Below are 25,055 nucleotides of genomic sequence, written 5' to 3' on the forward strand. Positions count from 1 at the left end.
AAAACGGATAATCCACATTTATGTTTGACATAATATACACTCATATATACTCGTATGTATATTCAATTATTATTTTATTTTACATTAATTTACAGTCAATTTTTGGATGTCGAACTCATCAGACGAGAATAAACTAAAGACTTGACTCAGGATATGAGAAAAGATATTTATATTTAAAACACATCAATGCTTTCCTTCTAATCTCAAACCGACATCCAAAACCTTGTATAGCATCGTCTTCAAATAAGCGAAATATTTTTTGTTTGATAAAACTTACCTGCTTTAGATGATTTTTCAAAATGGTACCCTCTGGCTCGGGCAGAGGTGGAATCTCATCATAACCACCTGAAGGTGGTGTTAATTTTGTCGAATCCAAATCCACAACCCAGATATCATCGGGCAACCTAGATAACATCAAAGTCATTTAAAATTCTATCAACATCCTTTCTCTCAAATTCCCCACTCACCTGAAATTCTTTTTGTAAACCAAAAATGTTGCCGGCACCCCGATGACAAATGGCGTAGGGGCCAACAATAGCTGTTCGGCACAACTCAAACATGTCGGCAACAATGGTATCACTGGGAACATATATTCCAATGGATATAACATTGTAACAAATGCCATGACCGACATTGAGAGCGCGTTGTAGTCACGCGATTGAAACAACACCTTGTTCTCTAACATTATCAGTGTCCAAACCTTCAAACACGTTTCCACGCCCAACAGCTCGAGCGGCAAATGCAGTGGGAAATCAACGAGGGAGAAACGTGTATGATCGGGCAGGGCAAATGTCAGTGGATCGTGGACCGTTGGAGAGAGGACACCAACCTGGAATGAAAAACAATCAAAATAAAGAGATTAATTTTGGGGAAATTACAGGAACATATGCCTATTTTGATAAAATAATGGAATATTAATCAATTTAGAAGAACTTAATATTTTCAATGACTCAGCGGATGAAAAACTTATCGCCTGCAAAAATGTCAGTCCTCTTCCAGGCTTTAACCAACCTTTTCTGAGATGAATACCGCCAACAGCTTTATGTTTTGTATTTTTTGAAAGCCTATTTTAGCAGTATTCGTGGATCCTTGAAGAAAAGATCTTAAAAGCTGTTTTCGTAAATCCTTGAAGACGATTTTTAAGGCTCTTTATGGCTTTACTATAGGATCTTTTGGGATAACTTTTGAAAGCTGTACTCCACCTTTCAGAATATTTTGAGGACTTTCAGAACATATTGATGGCTTTATGGTTTTACGTATGGATCCTAGTGGATCCCTAAAGAATAGATTTTAAAAACTGTTTTCGTTAATCCTAGAAGATGATTTTTCAGGCTCTTTATGGATTTACTACAGGATCTGTGAGGATAACTTTTGTAAGCTGTACTCGTCCTTTTAGAATATTTTGAGAACATATTGATGGTATTTTATGGGTTTACGTGTGAATCCTTCAGGGTTATTTCTATGGGATATACTTTTGGGTCCCTTAATATAAGTTTAAAGGATACAGGGTGAGATGAAAAAAACTGCAACCAATTTCAGACTGCTGTCATTTCTAAGCCACTCGTCCGACAGCTGTTAAAATTATTCCAGTGACAGCTCATAATATTGTTTACAAGCGTACAAAAGGATTTTGGTGAGAATTTTCCAGAAAAAAGTTATTCGTAATGGAATTCAAGCGTGATAGTGTGATTTGGCTAGAAACCGACAAGTGGCTATCGTTAGAGCACTCCAGCCTTTAAAAATGTGAATACATTTTTTGTGTCTCGTACTCTCGCTCGTTACCGTGATACTGGTAGCGTAGGCCGACGTCAAGGAAGTGGTCGGAAGAAAACAGCAACAGCAGAAGAAATGGTTCGAAAAGTAAAGAAACGACTTGATCGAAACCCGCGTCGCAGTGGCCGAAAAATGGCTCGTGAGCTGAACATATCGCAATATTCCATTCGGCAAATATTAAAAAAAATGAGCTCGGGGTAAAGCCATTGAAATTCCAAAAAGTGCAAGAACTTACACTGCAACAGACAGAAAATAGACTCAAAAAAGCTAAAGAGTTGCTTCGCTTGGCCGAAAGTGGTAAACTGCCGAATTTAGTTTTCTCCGTCTCCGATGAGAAAACATTCGTTGTCCCGCAGTTTGTAAACAAAGAAAATGATCGTAAAAAAACCCGCGTCGCAGTGGCCGAAAAATGGCTCGTGAGCTGAACATATCGCAATATTCTATTCGGCAAATATTAAAAAAAATGAGCTCGGGGTAAAGCCATTGAAATTCCAAAAAGTGCAAGAACTTACACTGCAACAGACAGAAAATAGACTCAAAAAAGCTAAAGAGTTGCTTCGCTTGGCCGAAAGTGGTAAACTGCCGAATTTAGTTTTCTCCGTCTCCGATGAGAAAACATTCGTTGTCCCGCAGTTTGTAAACAAAGAAAATGATCGTAAATACTTCCCAAAGAGGTCAGCTGAAAGTGTGCACCTTCGGTTGGCTACCATAACTCAAGCGCCGGCCATGGTTATGGTGTGGGCTGCCATAACAGCCGATGGTCGCTCTCCGCTCGTAATAATCGACCGTGGCATCAGAATAAATGCCGAATTTTATCACGAAAAAATTCTGGAGGATGTATTAAAGACTTCGGGCACGCAAACATTTTGGCCGCAGAATTGGACATTCCAACAGGACTCTACACCATTGCACTCAGCATGCGCCACCCAAGAATGATTACAAAATGAGGTTCCTCGCTTCATTTCCAGCGCACAATGGCCACTAAAATCTCCGGATGCCAATCCGTTCGACTATTGTGTCTGGAGTATTTTGGAAAGAAAGGTTGGCACTAAAAAATATCAAAGTGTCGATCACCTCAAGCAAGCGCTTCGCCGGTGAAGGTTTCACTGCCCGTTTGAAGGTCATATTTCGTGCCAAAGGTGACCAATTCGAACAAATCTAAAGTTATTTTAAAGTGAGGTACTCCTGAATTATTTAAAAGTATGAAAGCAATTCTCGAGGCTCTCAAGGTTCAACATTGAAGGATACTTATGAGATTATTATCAAAAAAAAAAAAACATGAAGCTTTACTAATCCTTCGAAAATATTTTTGGAGCCGCCTTGCTCGTGAATCATCTAAGAATAGTTTTTGCTCATAAGGTGCCTTCGGAAATATACTTGAGGGATACCTGCTTATGGCTCTTTTTTGGCCGTACAAGACGAACAAATCGATAATTTTTTACCTATCCTACGAATGGTCTAGAAAATTCTTTAAGGACATATTTAAAGGTAACACTCGTGGTTCAATAAATTATATTTTTGACTTCTCTCGTAGATCATCTAGGAATATTTTATATCTTTTTATGGCTTGAATGGAACAACTTTAATCCTGTAGAAAGGAAAGTTTTCTATTTTGTACTCGTAGACCCTTTAACAATTTCTTAAAGGTTTTAATAACGGCTGTACTCGTAGATCGTTCAACATTTTTTAAAAAGACACCACTTTGGATCATTTTGCTTAAAAGCTGCCGATAACAGCATTTTGGATTCCTTCAAGGATATTTTTAAAGGCTTTACTCGTAACACCTTTAAGAATGTGGTGTTCTTTACAAATATTTTTGAAGACCGAACTCGTGGAGATTTGAAGAATATCTCTGTAGTTTTTGTTTGACTACACACGTTTGGTAATATTTGTCAATTTCTTTTGCAGTTCTCACATGGCTGAAACCTTAGATGAGGTGTAAATTGGTAGAGGTATAAAGTTTTTAAACCATAGGTCCTTTGGAGCAAATCCGTTTCAGGACATTTAGAGGCGATCTAAGCGTGTCTGTCTAGTCTGGCTGGTACGCACGATAACTCTCGATGTACCAAACTTGGTACATCGTAATATTATTATCAGACTTATATCTAGTTCGGAGATGGTCAATATCGGTCCACTCCTTCTGGTATCTCCCCAAAAAAGACCACAATTTTCAAATAAAATATATTGCTTCTTAGAAAGAGAAAAAATCATCCGATTTTGCTCCAACTTTGAAAATTCTAATATTGTCAACAGTTATAGATCTGCTGCGAAAGTGGAAAAAATCGGTCTACTCCATCATGCACCTCCCTCACAAAGGATCAACACTTTGAATAATTGTAACTCCTATAAAATGAGAGTGCGATTGTCTTCAAATTACACACATTCCAATATTTTTACCTTTGTGAAGATGGTCTACGTCGGTCCACTACTTCTGGTACATCCTCCACAACGGTTGTTAATTTTGAACGGATGAACAAAACGCGAAACGAACTATTACTATTACCTTTAAACTTACAATCAATACACAATATGGTGTGAAGATGGAGTATATAGGAGCACTCCTTCTGGTACCTCCCCCACAACGGATCAAAGTTTTTAATAACGATATTTCTAATAATTTAAATAAGCATCCGATTCTTTTCAAATTTAACACATCCCAACACATCCCAGTTATTAACACAAGAGCTGTTGTAAATATGGTAGACATCGGGCATTTCCTTCTGGTACTTTCCCCACATAGGGCCATATTAGGATTTGCAAAACTAGAGCAAAATGGGATTATCCTTTCTCTTTCTGTGTAGCAAAATATTTTTTTGAAAATTTCGAACTTTTGTGGGTGTGGTACAGAAGAAGTGGACCGATATTGCAGAACTCCGAACTCGATCTTAGCTTGTTAATAATATTACGATGTACCAAGTTGGAACCAAATCGGATAGTCCCTTCGAGAGTTATTGTGCGCAACAGCCAGACAGGGGGACATTACTAGATAGACTCCAAATGTCCTAAAACGGATTTGGTCCAACGAGACATAGGATCTAAAACCGTTTTTTTTCGATGAGGCACCTTTTTGGCGTATCAAATAATATATACCCTCTCTAGCCATATGGCTGAGAGTATATTGAGTATACTACATTTTTGTATGCCACTTGAATGATAGAGAGAGTATGCTTTGCTCATTTTCGAATGAGAGTAAACATCCAAAATCCGATTACTCTTTTACTTTCTGTCGTACCGTTTTTTTCTAAGCATGGGCGCCTTCTCGACCCGTTTTCTTTCATTTTGAGTTCCATTCTTATTTTTTAAGCAGGACAAAATTAGAGTAATAATTTCCCAGCTTTCAATACATTACGTCAATATAAACATTGTTAATTAAGCCATTTATACTCTTAACACAAAATACCATCCCAAAACTCCTCTCCCGTACATCCCCTTACCCATTCAACTCACCTCAACTCTTGTCGATCCCGGTATGGGAACTGGTGTCGATAACAATCGTAAAATCCATGTTTCAATCTCCTTGACATCGTGCAACATTATCGACGATGTTGACTCGCTGGCCAAACCGGTCAACACTGTCCAAACATTGTCCTTGTACTGTTTCTGCGATGCACCCAATCGCTTGGGCGACGACGATTCATTACACGCGTCGATTATCTTCTTCAGGATGAACAGACATTCACGGAACGTCGTGAAGAACGGATGGTGGGAGATGATGCACAATGAGGTCAGCGATTGATTACGCAACTTGGTGCGTTTGCGGGAGGCACGCGGTGAGGGTGAATGACTGCCGCCAGACTCGGAATCACCTGAGGGTGCCATTAGACCTAATTTGGGTACTTGCTGCTGTTGTTGTTGCTGCTGCTGTTGTTGCATGTATTGGCCACCATGGCCGCCACCGCCATATGGGCCATGTTGCGTATCGGAATCTCTGCGGGATGTCATTTCACGGTCTGAATCACTGGGTGCGACGTTACTTCTGTAGTCGCTAGAAGAAGTTAGAAGGCCGTAACTATTAAGAGAATTATATCAAATTGCAAAATGTTAAGCGCTACGAATGGCACAAGCGAAATTATATTTACAAAGGATGGCTAAGAATTTTACTATTTTTGGGGGGGAAGGAAGCAGAAAAACTGATAGAGGGAGGACATCTACAAAGCAGCAAACCAATCTAATAGAAAATTAATATTTAGTGGCCACTTTTATACTTGCCTACTGAATGCCGAATCAGAACTCCGTTCCATACTCTTGCGCCATGACTCGCGACGAAACGCCGAACTTCGTCTGCCCCGTCCACTTTGTGCTGTGGATGTTGTACTGTGTCCTTGAGCTTTATCCGCATTCGGTTGCGGCTTATCCACCGGCCGATAGAAATTCACACAAATCCCATAGCGTGTCTTACCCGAATCCTTGTCCGTTAGAGCAAATACAAAAGAGGTCATATCACGAATTGCAGAGCCTGTTCTTCGTGGCCCCACCGTAGTGCAGCCTTCTGGTTGGCAAAAGTATACCATATCCAGGGGTAGCGGAAAGTCGGCATGATCCGAAGGTGGATAACGTCGTAACAGTTCGGGAATCTAGACGAAGAAAAATATTTTTTTAATTTTTAAAGCAATGGAATTTGAGTAAGGGGCATATAGGTCGGTATTTGTCGGTCGTAATGTCAGCTATAAGGGAAATAAATCAGGCACACTTCCTCGATAGAAAAAATCTGCCGCATGTGTGTCGAAGGCATTTTTATAGAGAAAAAGGCGAAGGCAAAAATCTGTGGCCTCAGTTTCGGTATTTGTAGAGAAAAAAATTGGAGGACCTCAATTTCGGACAGAGTTCCATTGCTTTTCTATAGAAAAAAAAACTGAAAGCCTCAGTTCCGGAACTGAGGTCTATTTTTTTCTATAGAAAAAAATCTGACGGGCCTCAGTTCCGGACTGAGGTCTATTTTTTTCAATAGAAAAAATCTCCGATGGCCTCAGTTCCGGACTGAGGCCTATTTTTTTCCGGACTGAGGTCTATTTTTTTCTATAGAAAAAAATCTCCGATGGCCTCAGTGAGGTCTATTTTTTTCTAAAGAAAAAAATCTGACGGGCCTCAGTTCCGGACTGAGGTCTATTTTTTTCTATAGAAAAAATCTGACGGGCCTCAGTTCCGGACTGAGGTCTACTTTTTTCTATATAAAAAAATCTGACGGGCCTCAGTTTCGGACTGAGGTCTATTTTTCTCTATAGAAAAAATCTGACGGGCCTCAGTTCCGGACTGAGGTCTACTTTTTTCTATATAAAAAAATCTGACGGGCCTCAGTTTCGGACTGAGGTCTATTTTTTTCTATAGAAAAAAATCTGACGGGCCTCAGTTTCGGACTGAGGTCTATTTTTTTTCTATAGAAAAAAATTTGGCGGGCCTCAGTTTGGGACTGAGGTCTATTTTTTCCGATAGAAAAAGATCTGAAGACCTCAGTTCCGGACAGTTCTATAGAAAAAAATTTGGCGGGCCTCAGTTTGGGACTGAGGTCTATTTTTTCCGATAGAAAAAGATCTGAAGACCTCAGTTCCGGACTGAGGTCTATTTTTTCCGATAGAAAAAAATCTGAAGACCTCAGTTCCGGACTGAGGTCTATTTTTTCCGATAGAAAAAAATCTGAAGACCTCAGTTCCGGACTGAGGTCTATTTTTTTCCTTTGTTCCGCATTGAGGTCTATTTTTTCTGATAAAAAAAATCTGAAGACCTCAGTTCCAGACTGAGACCTGTCGTCTAAGGCATTTTTTTAAAGAAGCAATTTTTTTTGTAGAAGAAAATCCGACATGTGGTCTAAGCAATTTTTTTTCTATAGAAAAAAATCCGACCTGTGGTCTAAGCAATTTTTTTTCTATAAAAAAAATCCGACCTGTGGTCTAAGCAATTTTTTTTCTATAGAAAAAAATCCGACCTGTGGTCTAAGCAATTTTTTTCTATATAAAAAATCCAACCTGTGGTCAAAGCAATTGTTTTCTATAGAAAAAAATCTGACCTAAGGTCGAAGCAATTTTTTCCGATAGTAAAAAGTCCAACCTATTGTCGAACCAATTTTTTTATAAGAAAAAAATACCAACCTATGGTCAAGGCAATTTTTCCCGATGAAAAAAAATCTTTGGTTTGGCATCCCTAACCTCATTTTCACTATCAACCAAGAAGGCGTACTGTCTTCAGACCTCGTGTTGTCCGCACGAGTTTCAATAGAAAATTTATTCTAAAAGTAATTAAGTATTGCAGTTTTGCAAGTCCTACGTAACATTTGACTTGCGGAGGGGAGTTCCTCTGTGTGTCCGTGTGGTTTCATTGTCCGTGTCGATTGTTTACTCACTTGCACCGGAGGTGTTTTGTTGCCCGGCAGTCCTTTGTGTATGGGCGGTGTAGTACGGGCTCCCACAATCGCCAGGTAGTCCACCAAACGTGGACATAGTGAAAGTTTTTGCTGTTCAGCCATAATTGCTTTTGTTTTGTAACACAGCGAGAGTGCTGCAAGAACAACAACAGCAAATGATGTTGCTCTGCTTCCGGCTCCTGGACCTGCTGCGCTTGGCTTGGTTGTGTTGAAGTTGAGAAACTTTGTCTCCCCTTTTTGAGTGTGTGTGTGTGGTGGTGTGAGTGAGGTATGGACGTTTACACAACTTTCCAATTCAGTTCATTGTGTCCCAACTTAAACATCTGTAATGAGAGGAAGAAGAAAAGAGTTACGGGTAAAAAAAGTTGGCTTCAATTGTTGTTATTGGCTGGTTATACAAGTCCGCATTTAAGTTAAAACCAATGCAAGAAATTACTAAATAATAATATTTTTTGTTAAACAACCCAATAACTTGATGCAAAGAACATATCTTAAATGCACGAAATGAAAGTATCCTTGTGTTCCAAGAAAAGCAAAACGAGAGAAAACAGGGAAAGAGAATTCCATTACCATCTTGCCTTGTTCTCTACAGGACACTTCATGATTATTTCTTTACATGGCCACAGCTAAAGGAACATGAAATGTTCCCAGCAGACGTCGGACTCCTCCTTGGGGTATTAATTAAATGATTATTATTCACTTAAAGCTAAAACACATATTGTGTTCTGTTCACAAGGGTCCTGATAAAAAAAAGCGGCGAGAGAGAGGGAGGTGGGTGTAGGATGTGGCTATGTAATCTTGGGTTGTTGTAATTCCACACCATTCAGCTTCGATTTCCATCTACGTTTCAATTAAATTCATTGGAAGGCGAATCGCAAACATTTATTTTCATTTTCATGAAAGGGATATTTCATTTTGGTTTTTCGAAATTCTTGGTATTTCTTGTGGAAGATGAATTGATTTCAATTCTCGTTTTAGGAATGTTAACAGCAATAATTAACAATTAGATGCAAGGGATAATAGATTGCGGATAATAAATTTAATTGATTGTTAAACAAAATTAAATGAAATTCTTTATGGAAGGTAAGGGAATGATTTCATTGAAAGAACAACTAATGTGTGAAGAAATGTCTGAAAACAACATTAAGTTCGGATTCCAAGTGGTTCTTAAAATTCTTTGAAATTATGGAAGTATTTGATACTATTTCTATTGAATATTTTTAAGAGGAGTTAATCTAGCCACAAATTTTTGGTTGGACCTACATTGAATATTTGCTTCGGGAAGCAACTCTAGTTTAAGAAAAACTCTTCGATTTTTTTCGAATTTTTTCCCAGAGGTAGGTATTTTTACCCAGAGGTAGGTATTTTTACCCTGATTCCGGGAAACTATTTTTTTGGCCCGGGTCAACATCAATTATTATCAATTATAGATGACACTCTTACCTTTCCAAAATGCTACAATTTGTGCCCCTCCCCCTTTTTCGGGTCTAGAGATATGGGTCCTTCCATCCGCATAACCCGATTCTGACCAGTTCATTAAAATTATGTTTTCAGGTTTATTTCGCGTAGCCGTCATTGGAATTACAAAAGTTCTCTAAATTTGACACTTTTTGTAAAAAGCCGGCCTTCGGCCCTTTTTTGGCTTTTGAAATTGTAGCATTTTGGAAAGGTGAGAGTATCAGCTATAAATTGCCATCAATATTGTTGACCACCCCCCTCCCCCCTTTTTGGGAGTTTTATAAAAAATCCGGGTCCAAAAAATCGATTATTTGACTATAACTTCCGAACCGTGAATCCTTACCCCATCATGTGACCACCTGTTGGATAGTATTTTCATAAGCTTTCCAACGATACCTATATTGTCTATATCGGGTAATTGGATCCGCGTCTAGTCGGGGTCTTGAACCGGGACTTTGGGGTCAAAAAATCTGGGGTCCCGGGTCCGTCCCCCAAGAAAAAAATAGTTTTCCAGGATCAGGGTAAAAATACCTACCACTGGAAAATTTTCGAAAAAACTGAAGAGTTTTTACTAAACTAGAGTTAAGCCAAAATCGGGCTATAGCTAAACATGGACCGATAGATTCCATTATCAACTCCAAGCACCCTAGAAATTGTTATTGTTCTCTGTAAAATTCCTAAGTTCAATCTTCAATGCTGTGAGCTCAATCGTAATTTTAACAGACGGACAGACACGCAAGCGGACAAGGCTAAATTGTCATTCAATTTTACGGTGTTTATATATCGGCCTTCGAAAATATTTCGAGGTGTTGCTATGACAAATTTAGTAGATTTATATTTCATGGACAAACATTTATACACATATACCCCATGTTGGGGAGACGTCAAAGAGACTGGACCTACACCCGTTGTTCGCCGTAAAGTTAATCATAATAAATGCCGAATGCATTAAAGATTTGGACAAAAAATTTTGGCCGCAGAATTGGACATTCCAACAGGACTCAGCACCATCGCACTCATCATGCGTCACCAAGAATGGTTACAAAATGAGGTTCCTCGCTTCATTTCCAACGCACAATGACCACCAAAATATCCGGATACCAATCCGTTGGACTATTGTGTCTGGAGTATTTTGGAAAGTAAGGTTGGCACTAAAAAATACCAAAGTGTCGATCACCTCAAGCAAACGCTTCGCCGGGAATGGGCCAAAATACCGCAGAGCAACATTCGGCCAGCGTGTGAAGGTTTTATTGACCGTTTGAAGGCCATAATTCATGCTCAAGGTGACCAATTCAAACAAATCTAAACTTATTCCAAAATTTGAAGCTTTTTCCGACATTTTTAGCTTTCACTCAATAAAATTAAAAAAAAATGTAAAAATTATGGCGTTTGACTTTGCAGCAGTTTTTTTTTTATTTCATGGTGGAATGCAACTCGTTTGATTCATGACTAAATTTGATAGTATCTGCCAAAATTCCTCGCTTTTGGCGAACAATATATTGAAATCGAACGACGATATTTATGGGAGCTATATCCAAATTTGAACGGATCTCAATAACATTTGGCAGAGGTATTACTGAGCTGTATCTGACATCTGGTACCAAATATAATTTTTGTGGAGTGCATATTACGAATGCCCCTCACATTCGGATGAAACATATATATGGGAGTTCTAACTATACCTAAAACCATTTTTTCAATACTTGCTTCTTTGTCATCTGTGCCAAAGTCCATTCTAATTGGGCTGATTTTGAACATTTGTGACACAATAAACGTCAAATAGGATTTGACAACATTTGGCAGAGGTATTTCTGAACTGTATCTGATATCTGGAACCAAATATCACTGTTATGGAGTAAATATTACGAAAGTCGGAGATTTAAACACAAATCGGATGGAACATAAATCTGGGAGCTATATTAAAATTACGCATTTGGTGCAGAATACTTATAAAATCGTACGACACTTTATATGGGAGCTATATCCAAATCTGATCCGATTATTACCAAATTTCAATAATGTTCGGTGTTGGCCGTTTTAAGGCCATAATTCGTGCCAAAGTTGGCCAATTCATGAACAGAGGGACGGACTTGCATAAATCGAATCCGTTCCATTGACTGTAGTTTCTGACAGCGTGTGACGGTTTCATTGGCCATTTGAAGGCCATAATTCGTGCCAAAGGTGACCAATTCATTATTTAAATTCAATAAATTAAAAAAAAAAAATTAAAAATTGTGGCTTTTGACTTTGTTGCAGTTTTTTTATCTCACCCTGTAGGGAGTCTCCTCTAAGAAGTGCAAATATTTTCATTCATTCATGTTAAAAGAATATTTAAAAGGGGTATGCGGCTTAGGATTTAGTGGTTTTAAGAAGCTCCTATGCGAAAATGGCCTTGAAAACTTTTCTAACAATGGATACTTTTCGGTCGCCCTTAAACAATTAATTAAAAAAAAATAAAAACTTTAGGGACTTTATGTAGGTGTTACCCTAGCCTGAATGACGTCATGACATTCAAAGAAATGTATTTCCATAATTTTAATTTGCGTCCTTTTATTGGAATTTTAATTATGCCATGAAAAGAACACTCAAAGAGAGGTAATTCTTTTTCTTGGCTACAAAAAAGAAAATCCTTTTTATTTCTAAACGCAATTATAACCACTGACCTTTTCAGGCAACCACGTCCAATACATTTGAAGAGGTTGACATTTAAAAGTCTGCCTTTTCCACATATTTTTTCCCTCGAAACAAATACCTGCGCTCATCGGCGTGTGTCAGCCAGTGTCATGGAATTGGTTGATATTCTTTTAATTATTTATTTCATATTCAGTTATTTCTTGTTTTTTTATCATTTCCATTTTTTTTTTTTGTTTTCCATGGAAAACCGCAAAAACACACAATTACGGCTCTTCATTAAGATATTGTCATTTTGTAGAAAATTAAATTAGAATTTGAAAAAAACCCGGACTGCAGACGACAATCCTTTTCTCTCTCCAACGTTATATATTGCCTTTGGATGAAAAAACAATAAAGGAAAACTGAATAGCAATAACAAAAAAAACTTTATTTGAATACCTCGACAGTCATTTTGTGCTAAAAGCAAACAACAACAACAAAACGGATAACCACAAAAACAAAACAGGAAAAACTACAAAGCAACCATTGAATAGGAAACGGAAGGAAATCAGGTTTGATTACAAAGTGTGTGTGTGTGTGTGTATGTTGTTCTGCTAAGATCCGTTTGCCGGTCTGTCCCTCTGATTGTAATACTCTCTTCACTCTATGCAAATGACATAAATAAATGCAACAAATGTAGGTCTTTAAAGGCAATTTGTTTAGTTTGTTGTTTCTATGTTTTTTGCTTTGGATTTATTTTTCCATTGCCCAACTTTCATTTAATGCGGTTTATGGAGCATTGAGACAAATCATCACCATCCATCCAAATACATTCGTACTCACTCACACACACACATGCTACCGTTCCCATATCAAAGGCACAAACCCACAACTAATTGCCCCGACATTTTAATGAGGCTCAAAGGTGAAAACTACATTTACGACTCAAATGATTTCCTTTTGTAATTTCCTTACATACAGTGCCGTCAAAGGTAATTATGACAATTGTTTGTAATTTGCCGTAATAGTTTTTAATGGTAGTAAATGATTCAATTTCCGAATATATGTTTAGCAATTTTTTTCGAAACAACATTTTTAGTTTCGATGGAAAACTGTTTTAGGTCTCCTTTGTGGATACATTAAATGGTAATAAGTCTTATGGATGTGACACTTTTAAAGTTGCCACAAAGTGAACTAAGTAAAAAACCCCTTCGATTTTTATCAGTAAGAGGAAGAAAAGGAAAAAAAATGCCTGGCCACAATGTTCAAATAGTAAAAAAAAATGATAAAAAAGGAAGAGGAATTTTTTAAATAGTACCGATCAAAATTTTTGCAAATAAACATGCCATATCTAAAACAGAGCAATCTTCCTAGAAATGTATGGATATGTTGACAAAACAACAGATTTCGTTTCTAGACTGAGGGAAAAACAAGTCAAAAAGCTGTTGAATACCCTCCACCATTTGGAACGAATTTGGCAATTCTCAAAAACAATAAAATCCGTTAAAAATTCTGTTAATATCTTAAAAATATCGAATGTAGCTGTTAAATAAGGGTCTATACGACGACATGGACCTGCACAGGTAATTTTGTCAGAAGCCATTATGATATTCAAATGCGAAACTTAAAAAAACGGCGAATAATGTAGCTAAAATGATCAAAATACCGAATATCGAGAGGTACCGATATATGGTGGCTATACGATGATGTGGACCTGCACAGACAATTTTCTGTCATAGGCTGTAGTCTCCATTACGAATTTCAAATACCAAATTTAAAAGAATTCCCTTGAATAATGTCGCTAAAATCAACAAAGAACCGAATATCGGGAGGTACCGTTATATGGGGGCTATACGAAGACGTGGACCTGCACAGACAATTTTCTGTCATAGGCTGAAGCATACATTTGGAAATTCAAATACCAATTTTGAAACATTTCCGATGAATATTGTCGCAAAAATCATCAAAATACCGAATATCGGGAGGTACCGTTATATGAGGGCTATACCAAAACGTTGACCTACATGGCCCCAATACCAAAAGTCCTGTAGACATAATATACAGTTGAGTAAAATTTTATCAATCTACTTTAATTCCTTCGGAAGCTAGAGTGATTTCCACAGACGGATAGACGGACATACGGACGGGCATCGCTAAATCGACATAGAATTTTATGCTGATCACGAATATATATACTTTGTGGGGTCTAAAATATATATTTCGAGGGGGTACAAACGGAAAGACAAACTTAATATACCCTCCATACTATGGTGGAGGGTATAAAAAGGAAACCAATTCTTGATACCTCTAAAATAAAGTGTATCCCTGGCTATGACAAGGGAGCACACGAAACTTAACTTTCCGAACTTGTTAGGTGTCACTTGACCCAAAAGTAATTACTATCGAGCGAAATAATTAAAGTTAAAATAATTTCGATTCATAAATCACCAAAGAGTTTTTATTATTTGAAATTTTTACATGACAGGATGAGATGAAAAACTGCAACCAACTTCAGACTGCTGTCATTTCATAGCCACTCGTCCGGCAGCTGTTAAAATTATTTCAGTGACAGTTCATTATATTGTTTACAACCGTACAAAAACATTTTGGTGGGAATTTTCCAAAAAAAAAAGTTATTCGTGATGGAATTCAAGCGTGATAGTTTGATTTCTTTATATTTGGCAGGAAACCACAAGTGGCTATCGTTAGATCTCTCCAACATTCAAATGTGAATAAATCTTTTGTGTCTCGTACCATCGTTCGTTACCGTGATACTGCTAGAGTAGTCCGACGACATCAAGGAAGTGGACGAAAGAAAACAGCAACATCAGCAGAAATGGTTCGAAAAGTAAAGAAGCGACTTGATCGAAACCCGCGTCGCATTGGCTGAAAAATGGCTCGTGAGCTGAACATATCGCAATATTCCATTCGTCAAATATTGAAAAATGAGCTCCGGGTAAAGCCATTGAAATTCCGAAACAACAGAAAGAAAATAGACTCAAATGAGCTAAAGAGTTGCTTCGCTTCGCCGAAAGTGGTGAACTGCCGAATTTGGTTTTCTCCGATGACAAATTCGTTGTCAGCAGTTTGTAAACAAAGAAAATTATCGTGTTTACTTGCCAAAGAGGTCAGGCGAAAATGTGCACCTTCGGTTGGCCACGAGCACTCAAGCGCCGGCCAAGGTGATGGTGTGGGTCGTCATAACAGCCGATGGTCGCTCTCCGTATTAAAGCCTTGGGCACGCAAACATTTTGTCTGGCAGCAGACCATTTACATTCCAATAGGACTCAGCACCATCGCACTCAGCACGCGCAACCCAAGAATGATTACAAAATGAGATTTCTCGCTTCATTTCCAGCGCACAATTGTCACCAAAATCTCCGGATACCAATCCGTTGGACTATTGTGTCTGAAGTATTTTGGAAAGCAAGGTTGGCACTAAAAAATACCAAAGTGTCGATCACCTCAAGCAAGCTCTTCGCCGGGTATGGGCCAAAATACCGCATAGCAACATTCGGACAGCGTGTGTCGGTTTCATTGGCCGTTTAAAGAAAACAAATCTAAACTTATTCTAAAATTTGATGATATTTCCGACATTTTTTGCTTTCAATTAAAAAAAAATTAAAAAAAAATTAAATTATGGCGTTTAACTTTGTTGCAGTTATTTTGTCTCACCCTGTAGAGCTAAAAATATGATACGTGTATCGGCGTTTGAAAAGTTTACATCGGAAAGGAACCAAAATAGAGAAAGTAAACTATACCACATTTTTGGATATTTGCGGATTAAGATTCGGAAATATTGCGGATAAAAATACGAGGGATATTTAGATAAAATGTTAACCCTCGAGCGTCTCAAGGAAGTGTCTTTTTGGCCCTTCTTTTAAAATATGGTTATAAACTGCCTTTAAACGAGATCGTAGCAACTCAAAATATTCCACCAATTTATTTGTAATAATATCCTAGAAGCCGTCAAAGATCATACTCTTACCTAAATGCCAGGAATTCATATGTATTAAAACCACATTTTAGGGTTAAAATCTCAAAAAATTCGTCATTTTAGAAGGATGACCTAAAAGTCAAAATTATTCTCTATTATTATTATTTCACTATTAAAAATTTTAAATTTGAAAGAAGAGAAATCTTTATATCTACTCTATGTAAAAAAGTTGCATCAATGCTTACAAAAAAAAAGATAATTATTTTTGATGAATTTTTCCTCATAAAATTTCGTTTTAGGCGGAAGGTGTCAAAGGAATAAAGATTTTTCCTCAAATTTCATTGTGACTGAAGAAAAGAAAATTATATAATCAATAAGTACCGTTAAAAAAATTATACATTTTAGTTAAAAACAAATTTTATTACGAATTCGTTGCAAATTTTCTTATAATTTCACTGTCCAATAGCAGGTGGAAAAGTCTCAGTGAAATTAATAGTACTCGGTTTGAAAATTTAAACTCCAAAAGAGTTTTGGATTCTTAACCCAAACTTTTTAAGGCTTTTATATAGCCTCGATCATATACGATGGGACGCCAACATTTGTATACCCTCAGTCATACGGCTACAGATGGTATATATCATTTGATACGGCGAAAATGTGCATCGCAGCGAGAAAACGGTTTTAGACCCTAGGTTTCTTTGGACCATATCCGTTTCATGACACTTGGATTCGATCTAGCGATGTCCCTCCGTCTATCTGTCTGGAATTTATGATTTAATTTAAATTTATAATTTCGTATAAAATTGGATATAAATGTTTGATTTCCTTTATATATGCTCGTACCAATATTTTTATCTGTATTAGATGAAGTGGAACATTTCGGTCCGCTATGTCTGGTACCTCACGCATATTTCCACATTTTTGCTCATATAAAGTATAGGAAGTAGACGATATAGTCCAAATATGGAACGTTTTAATGTTTGTATCAGTCTTAGGTTAGATACCAATTGGACAATATTGGTCAACTGCTTCGAAACCTCCCCTAGAAAGGGTAAACAGTTAGAATAATCATAACTCAAGGCTGGAGGTATACATCTGTCGGCAAAACCGGCTGATACTTTTTAATATGTTTCATTAACAAAATTAACCTCTTCATATACCTAGGATGTATTTTCCAGGAAAAGCGTTATTGTTTTTTTTCAATCGCCTATGCGTATTTTAAATTGCTACCACCTTTAAGCCATTTTAAAAATAATTAAGCTAAAACACCCCCTCTTATGTAATATCTCCGCAATATATGAAAAACATAGTTACAGTAATCCTCTTATTTATGCTCTTGACTTTGAAAACAAGGATGTTTCCTTTACGTGTAACTCCCACGTTAATCTAGACACACTTTCGAATATTTCAATATTTCATGTAAAGCCGTATTCGAGTGTAAAAACTTGCACATATTAAAACGGATTTTAATTAAAAATTAATTTGGTGGAAAACAGGAGAAAATAATATCGCAACAGAACTTCAATTCCTCAATATCAACAAAAAAATATTAACATTTTTTTCTGGCTCTCTTTTTCTCCCCTCATTTCACATTCTTTGTTGTGGGATCTCTGACGTTCATTCCTCCTTACAATCCTTCGTTCGCGCAATTAACAAGTTTTATGTTAAACGTTACAACAAGGGAAACTTTTGTTGCCTGTGTTTGTTTAACAAGCTTTTGCCACACACTTGCACACACACACACACACAGGAAGCAGAGTGACTCAAAATGAGACCAACACCTGTCAGCCAGGATTTATGCAAATTATCAGGTACGACGTCATAACATATCATGCCACCAATATGCAGAATATTCCCCTCTCCACAAAGTCCTTTGTTGACCAAAGTAAGCCACACCACCACACCCACCTCCCCATTACCCCACCACAAAGAGTCCTCCTGGTTATTGCTGACGTTCTTCGTCGATGTGCAGTGGTTATGCCACTAAGACTTTTAGTCTAACCATCCGAAGGAAGGAGTTAGTGGTTAACCAAAGCACTCACCTCGAACATGGTTCAGGGTAATTTTTACTCAACTTTCCTTGAATTACCATACCACCGACCGATGATTGGGAGGTGAGGAGGGAGTATATCATTAGCCTTGTAGTGTGTTAGCAATATCGCCAGCTAAGACCTTCTATAAACATTTTAATGCATCGCATTTATTTATTCATATCATTATTATGCGTTTTTCCTTTCTTTTATGGCCAGGGTTCTTAGCATAAAAATTGAAATAGTTAAGAAGGATGGCTAAAAACAGGTGCAAATGTTAATGCCATAAAAATAGTAATATTAATGTACTCAGCTGTTTTTATGCTGATTTTTAAAAGCGGGAAACTACAAAAAATGGGGTAGTAATGAACAAGAACCAATTGTTTCTACTAAAAATGACTCAGTCGCAGGAGCCCGATTTTTTCTATAGCAACAAATGCCTTAGTCATTCAGGATTCACTCCGAAATGTTTTATAATAGAAGTAAATCACATCAAAAATTTTAACCATTTTTCTATAGAAAAAAATCAGAGTCCTCAGTCTTTTTTCCTATAGGAAAAATCAGTTGGACAAAGGCATGTTTTCCCACAGAAAAAAATCGGAGGCCTCAGTTGGACTGAGGCATTTTTTCCTATAGAAAAAAATCGGAGGCCTCAGTTGAGGCCTGAGACATTTTTGAATAGAAAACAATTGGAGGCCTCAGTTACGGACTGAGAAATTTTTTTCAATAGAAAAAAATCGAAGGCCTCAGTTGAGGGAAGAGGCATTTTTTTCTACAGAAAAAAATCGGAAGCCTCAGTTGAGGGCGGAGGCTTTTTTTCGATAGGAAAAAAATCAGAGGCCTCAGTTGAGGCGGAGGCATTTTTTTCGGAGGCCTCAGTTACGAACTGAGGCATTTTTTTTTCTATAGAAAAAAAAATCGGAAGCCTCAGTTACGAACTGAGGTATTTTTTTTCTATAGAAAAAAAATCAGAAGCCTCAGTTACGAACTGAGGCATTTTTTTTCTATAGAAAAAAAATCGGAAGCCTCAGTTACGAACTGAGGCATTTTTTTCTATAGAAAAAAAATCGGAAGCCTCAGTTACGAACTGAGGCATTTTTTTTTCTATAGAAAAAAAATCGGAAGCCTCAGTTACGAACTGAGGCATTTTTTTTTTCTATAGAAAAAAAAATCGGAAGCCTCAGTTACGAACTGAGGCATTTTTTTTTCTATAGAAAAAAAAATCGGAAGCCTCAGTTACGAACTGAGGCATTTTTTTTTCTATAGAAAAAAAAATCGGAAGCCTCAGTTACGAACTGAGGCATTTTTTTTTCTATAGAAAAAAAAATCGGAAGCCTCAGTTACGAACGGAGGCATTTTTTTCTATAGAAAACAAATCGAAGGCCTCAGTTACGAACGGAGGCATTTTTTTTCTATAGAAAAAAATCGAAGGCCTCAGTTACGAACGGAGGCATTTTTTTCTATAGAAAACAAATGGAAGGCCTCAGTTACGAACGGAGGCATTTTTTTCTATAGAAAACAAATGGAAGGCCTCAGTTACGAACGGAGGCATTTTTTCTATAGAAAACAAATCGAAGGCCTCAGTTACGAACTGAGGCATTTTTTTCCTATAGAGAAAAACGTCGGAGGCCTCAGTTACGAACTGAGGCATTTTTTTCCTATAGAAAAAAACGTCGGAGGCCTCAGTTACGAACGGAGGCATTTTTTTTTCCTATAGAAAAAAACGTCGGAGGCCTCAGTTACGAACGGAGGCATTTTTTTCCTATAGAAAAAAAACGTCGGAGGCCTCAGTTACGAACGGAGGCATTTTTTTCCTATAGAAAAAAACGTCGGAGGCCTCAGTTACGAACGGAGGCATTTTTTTCCTATAGAAAAAAACGTCGGAGGCCTCAGTTACGAACGGAGGCATTTTTTTCCTATAGAAAAAAACGTCGGAGGCCTCAGTTACGAACGGAGGCATTTTTTCCTATAGAAAAAAACGTCGGAGGCCTCAGTTACGAACTCAGGCATTTTTTTCTATAGAAAAAACGTCGGTTCTTCTGACGCATTTTTTCGAAAGAAACAAATCTGACCCCTCAGTTCGTCTGAGGCATTTTTTCCATAGAAACAAATCTGAGGCCTACTAAATTTCAGATTTCAAGCACTATCTGTTCACCCAATGTCAAATTTTATCCGTTCGCATAATACTAAATGGTACCATTTTAGAATTTTTCGTAGCCTTAAAGTTCGAATTTCCAAAAACCCTTTGGTACATCAATCCTCCTCACTCTCCTCGTTCCAAATTTCAGAACTCTAGCTCATTCCGTTTGTCATATACAAATACAAATATTCATTTTTTAGTACATTTTAGTGCATTTCGTAATTTTTTAGTACGAATTTTCAAAAACCCAGCATTTTCATACGCCTACGGACAAAGAAGAAATGCCTCAGACCAACTGAGGTCTCCGATTTTTTTAAAGAAATGTCTCAGTGGGTGATTTTTCCAATAGAAAAAAATACCCCATTTTTTAGCCTTGATTTTCTATAGAAAAATGCCTTACTGGCTTATGCCTAATTATTTTCTATAGAAAGATATTCCTCGATAACAGATTAACAGTCTATTTTTTTGTATACAAAAAATGGGACAGAGGCCTCTGTTTTTTTCTGCAAGTTTCTTCTCATTGGGAGGAGAATTTATTTCGGAGGCCTGAATTTATTTTGCCCCAATCCTCAACATATCCTCAGACTTTTGTATGGCTTTTATCTCTCTAGTGCCCCTAAACGTCATTATCCTAGTTTTGGTTGGCTATTATCGCTGAGAAATAAATAAAATGGTTTGAAATCATGAAAGCCCTCCAAAGAATAAAATTCACTTGAAGATTCTACATTGGCCGAGTGGATAAATCATGTCTATGTGTGTGTTTGTTTGGAATTTGTTTCGGGGTTAGTTAGGTTTTGTATTCAATTTAAAAGTTAGACAAAAAACATGATAGGAGCAACAACAAAAGCAACTAAGAGCAACAATACAGCCATGAGATAGCTGCATTCATTTAGCAATGCCGAAAACAAAAACCTAAATAAAAAGTAAAACAAATTAGAACTGGACTGGATTTTGTAGTAATGAAAGATAAAACTTGGAATACGTGATGATGGTTGGTGGTCCTATTTAGGATCAACCTCATACCAGCTGCACACCACTCTGAGAGTATGTTTCCCTACTAACGAGCTCAAGGAACTACTAAACTTCTCTCAAAACCCTTTCCTCTGTTCATTTTTTAAAAACTGAATTAAAATATTTCATTTCAAATCTCGACAAAGAAATAAAAACCCACCCTCCTACCGAGAAAAGCACATCATCGTCATTCCAATGACCTTGTAACCGAAAACCATTTTTAAATGTAGATTCATTCATCATCATCAGATGATTTTCATTATTATCCTTCGCACTGCCGGGACCGAAGTGAAAAAGGATATAAATGCTGTGAATTTAAGTTGGCAGCGGACGCCTTTCGTTGTTGTGGGTGGGTGGCCATTGGCGGGGTCAGCAATGTTGTAGAGGTTTTATTTTCAAAGGAAATCGGAAACTTTGATGCTGTGTGTGTGTGTGTGCCATTGTGAGCATTGTTTCTTTGTTGCTGTTGTTTTTATACCCTACAACACTATATGTTGGGGGTATTATAAGTTTGATTGGGCCAAAAATTATGTAACACCACGAAATATTGATTTCCCACATAGGAAAGTATATATGGATCTTCCTATCTCGCCGAGCTGAGTCGATCTAGCTATGTATGTCCGTCCGTCCGTCTGTCCGTCTGTCCATGTTAATTTGTAATCACTCTACAGGTCGCAATTATGGCCCGATCTTCACGAAATTTAGAATGGAGGTGGGGCAAGGGTCAGAATAGAACCCTATTTCTTTTGGAGATGATCGCCAAATGTTTAGGGGTTGAAATGGACCAAATACTGAAAAAATGTCGCAATTATAGACCAATCGACGCGGAATTTCGCATGTAGCTAGAGTTTAGGGCGGGGAAGAAGCCTACCAATTTGGGTGGTCATCGGATAATATTTAGCGGGTAAAATAGGCCATATCTTTTTTGTTGAAAAAATTCAAAATTTTTCACTAAACCGCGAATATTTTAAATCCCGGCGGATTCACAAAGCCATGACAAGGTTACTTCTGACCTTTACATTGATGTTAAGATCCAAAAAATCGGATATATAGCAAAATATGTGCGATATACATGTCTATCAAAGAAGATATGCTTGAAAGATCTCTTATATGTCGAGAACGGCTGAACTGATTTCGACAGTTCTCATTAATTCAGAATGGCCTCTTGGCAGAAAAGAAAAAACGTCTGAAAAAATCTCATAAAAATATCTCTCTAAAGATGAAAATATTGATTTTCTAACATTTTCTCATATTTTTTCAATTTTGTCATATTTTTGGCATATTTTCATTTTGAATTAAACATTTGGTAATATTTCTACAGCTAACAAAACTAAGTATTTAGGATATCAGGATATCATATACAGATCGCATTTATGGCCCGATCCTTACGAAATTTTGCATGGGGATAAGATGAGGGTCAGAATAGAAGCCTACTCTTTTTGGAGATGATCGCCATAAATTTAGGGGTTGAAATGGACCAAAAAACTGCAAAATTGTCAGCAGGTCGTAATTATCGCCCGACCCTCACGCACATTTGAATGGGGGTTACTGGACATTGCAAAAGCCAAGCAGTTTTGGATGGCCATCCAAAAATATTCAATGTGCGAAATAGTTTGCCAACTTTTGTAGACAAAATACGAAAATGTCCATTCCAGTGACTTTTTGGAGAATTCACAAATACACGAAAGACGCACTTCTGACTATTTCGTTAACGCTGATTTCGTTGAAGAATATAGTCAAATGGCTGTATCTCATATAGATGCGTTTCAGTCAAAAACCAATAATAAATGTTAACCTTTTGCCACTTCTGAGAGATTATAGGTCTTTGGGAAATATTGGTTCCAGATCTAGGAAGACCATTTACGTGCAACATCTACCAATAAATTGGAAATGAGCAAATTAGTTTAAGTTGCTATTATTCGAAAATTAGAGAACGAAACCTGATGGCTTTCTTTTATCTTCTTTTTTTATTTGTCACAATATCTTGTGGAATCCTTTCGAGTATCTCGCCAATATAAACTGTATCGTTTATTATAGTGTTGTAGGGTATTCAACGGTCGGCCCCGCTCGACTGTAGCCTTTGCTTACTTGATTGTTCTCAATTCAACATTTCTGAGGTCATGGCAACTGTTAATGATGAGTTTGCGTAAAGTTGAGACAATTGGCGACGTTTAATTGGGCACAGCACCGAGTAGACAAATAAATATCAGAATCCAGCGAGGAATTAGAACAATAACTATTTGTGCAAAATATGGCATTTTTTTAGAAATGTTGAAACTTTTTTTAAATTAATTTTTATATCAGAAACTTTGTTTTTATGTTTTCGTCATTTGCCTAAAATTTAAAGGCAACCATAGTCGGAATATCATTGGTTCGTTTAAAAAAAATCGAAAAGAAAAGTTTTAAATAATCCTGGACTGAAAAATCTCTAAGTTAGGTTAGGTTAGGTTGAAAAGTGGACCGAAACAATTCGTCTCATGCACTGTGTGGCATACACTTAAGCCAGTATAGAGCTGTTGTGCGCGCTAGACTAAAGGTTTTTGAAAGAAGATGGGCAGTTTACAGTCTATTATCGTCAGTTGCCTTTATGAAATTCCCTAACTGTTTTATATCATTTACCATGATCTGATTAAAATCTGGTACCGAGCCGTTCCCTATGAATTGGGATCTGATATTTGCAAACGCTTTGGCAGAGAAAATGTTCCGATGTTTCGTCATCTCCCCGCCCTGCATATGCTGTTATCTGCACAAAAAAAAAATCTCTAACTGCCCCAATTTTTTTTTAAATTTTCTCAAACAATTATGGACTGTTCTATTGAAGAAAAGCTTCTGAGGTCGGATTTTATTCTATAGAAAAAAAATCTGATTTGGTGAGAAAACTCTTCCATTATTCCAGGACCTTCTGTACGGAAAGTTCCCAAAATATCCTTTTTATTTTTTGGAAATGGAGGCAGGATTTTTATGCCCTTAGCCATATGGCAAGGGATGATATTTGTCATCTGATACGACAAAAAATTGCCTCATCGAAATAACGATTTTAGACCCTAGGTCACTTGGGCCAAATCCGTTTCAGGACATTTGGAGTCGATCTATTGATGCCCGCCCGTCCGTCTGTCTGTCTGGTTGGTGCGCACGATAACTGTCGAAGGAAGTATCTGATTTGGTCCAAACTTCGAAGTTCGTAATATTATTATCAAACTAAGATCGAGTTCGGAGATGGGCAATATCAGTCCACTCTTTCTGGTACCTCCCACAAAAAAGGTCGACATTTACAAAAGAAATATTTTACTGCACAGAAAAAGAAAGTATGATTCGATTTTGCTCCAGCTTTGCAAATCCCAATATTTTCATCAGTGCTACGTCAGGTGTGAAAATACACAACATCAGTCCACTCCATTAAGTACCTCCCCCATTAAAGGTCAAAATTTTGAATAATTACAACTCTTATAAAATGTGATGTAAGAGTCCGATCTGTCTTCCTCTCCTTCTGGTACCTCTCCCACAAAACGTCGAAACTTTCAAAAAATATATATTTTTGCACGGAAAGAGAAACGATAATCCGATTTCTTCCAACTTTGGACAATATCGTTGAACTCCATTAAGTACATCCCCCCCCCAAAAAAAAAGGGAGGGGGGGTAAGAGTACGATTGTCTTCAAATTTCACACATCCCAATATTTATATTAACCCAAGGTCTGGTGTTAAGATGGAATATATTGGTCCACTTCTTCTGGTACCT

General features: G+C 37.3%; 1 protein-coding gene across 2 annotated transcripts in view; it reads right to left on the reverse strand.

Annotated features, from left to right (window-relative positions):
• The window catches only part of LOC101892891 (MAP kinase-activating death domain protein), a 170,582-nt gene that overhangs the window by 55,871 nt on the left and 89,656 nt on the right, over positions 1–25,055 (reverse strand). For both annotated transcript variants that reach the window (XM_059120957.1, XM_059120958.1), the window contains exons 4-8: positions 8,108–8,451; positions 5,983–6,347; positions 5,221–5,758; positions 468–829; positions 278–404 (exon numbers count right to left, since the gene is read on the reverse strand). In XM_059120957.1, the coding sequence (XP_058976940.1) occupies positions 278–404; positions 468–829; positions 5,221–5,758; positions 5,983–6,347; positions 8,108–8,230 (1,515 nt within the window). In that variant the 5' untranslated portion in view covers positions 8,231–8,451. The remainder of the gene's footprint in view (positions 1–277; positions 405–467; positions 830–5,220; positions 5,759–5,982; positions 6,348–8,107; positions 8,452–25,055) is intronic.

This window comes from Musca domestica, unplaced genomic scaffold (genome assembly GCF_030504385.1).
Source record: "Musca domestica strain aabys unplaced genomic scaffold, Musca_domestica.polishedcontigs.V.1.1 18, whole genome shotgun sequence".
NCBI lineage: Eukaryota > Metazoa > Arthropoda > Insecta > Diptera > Muscidae > Musca > Musca domestica.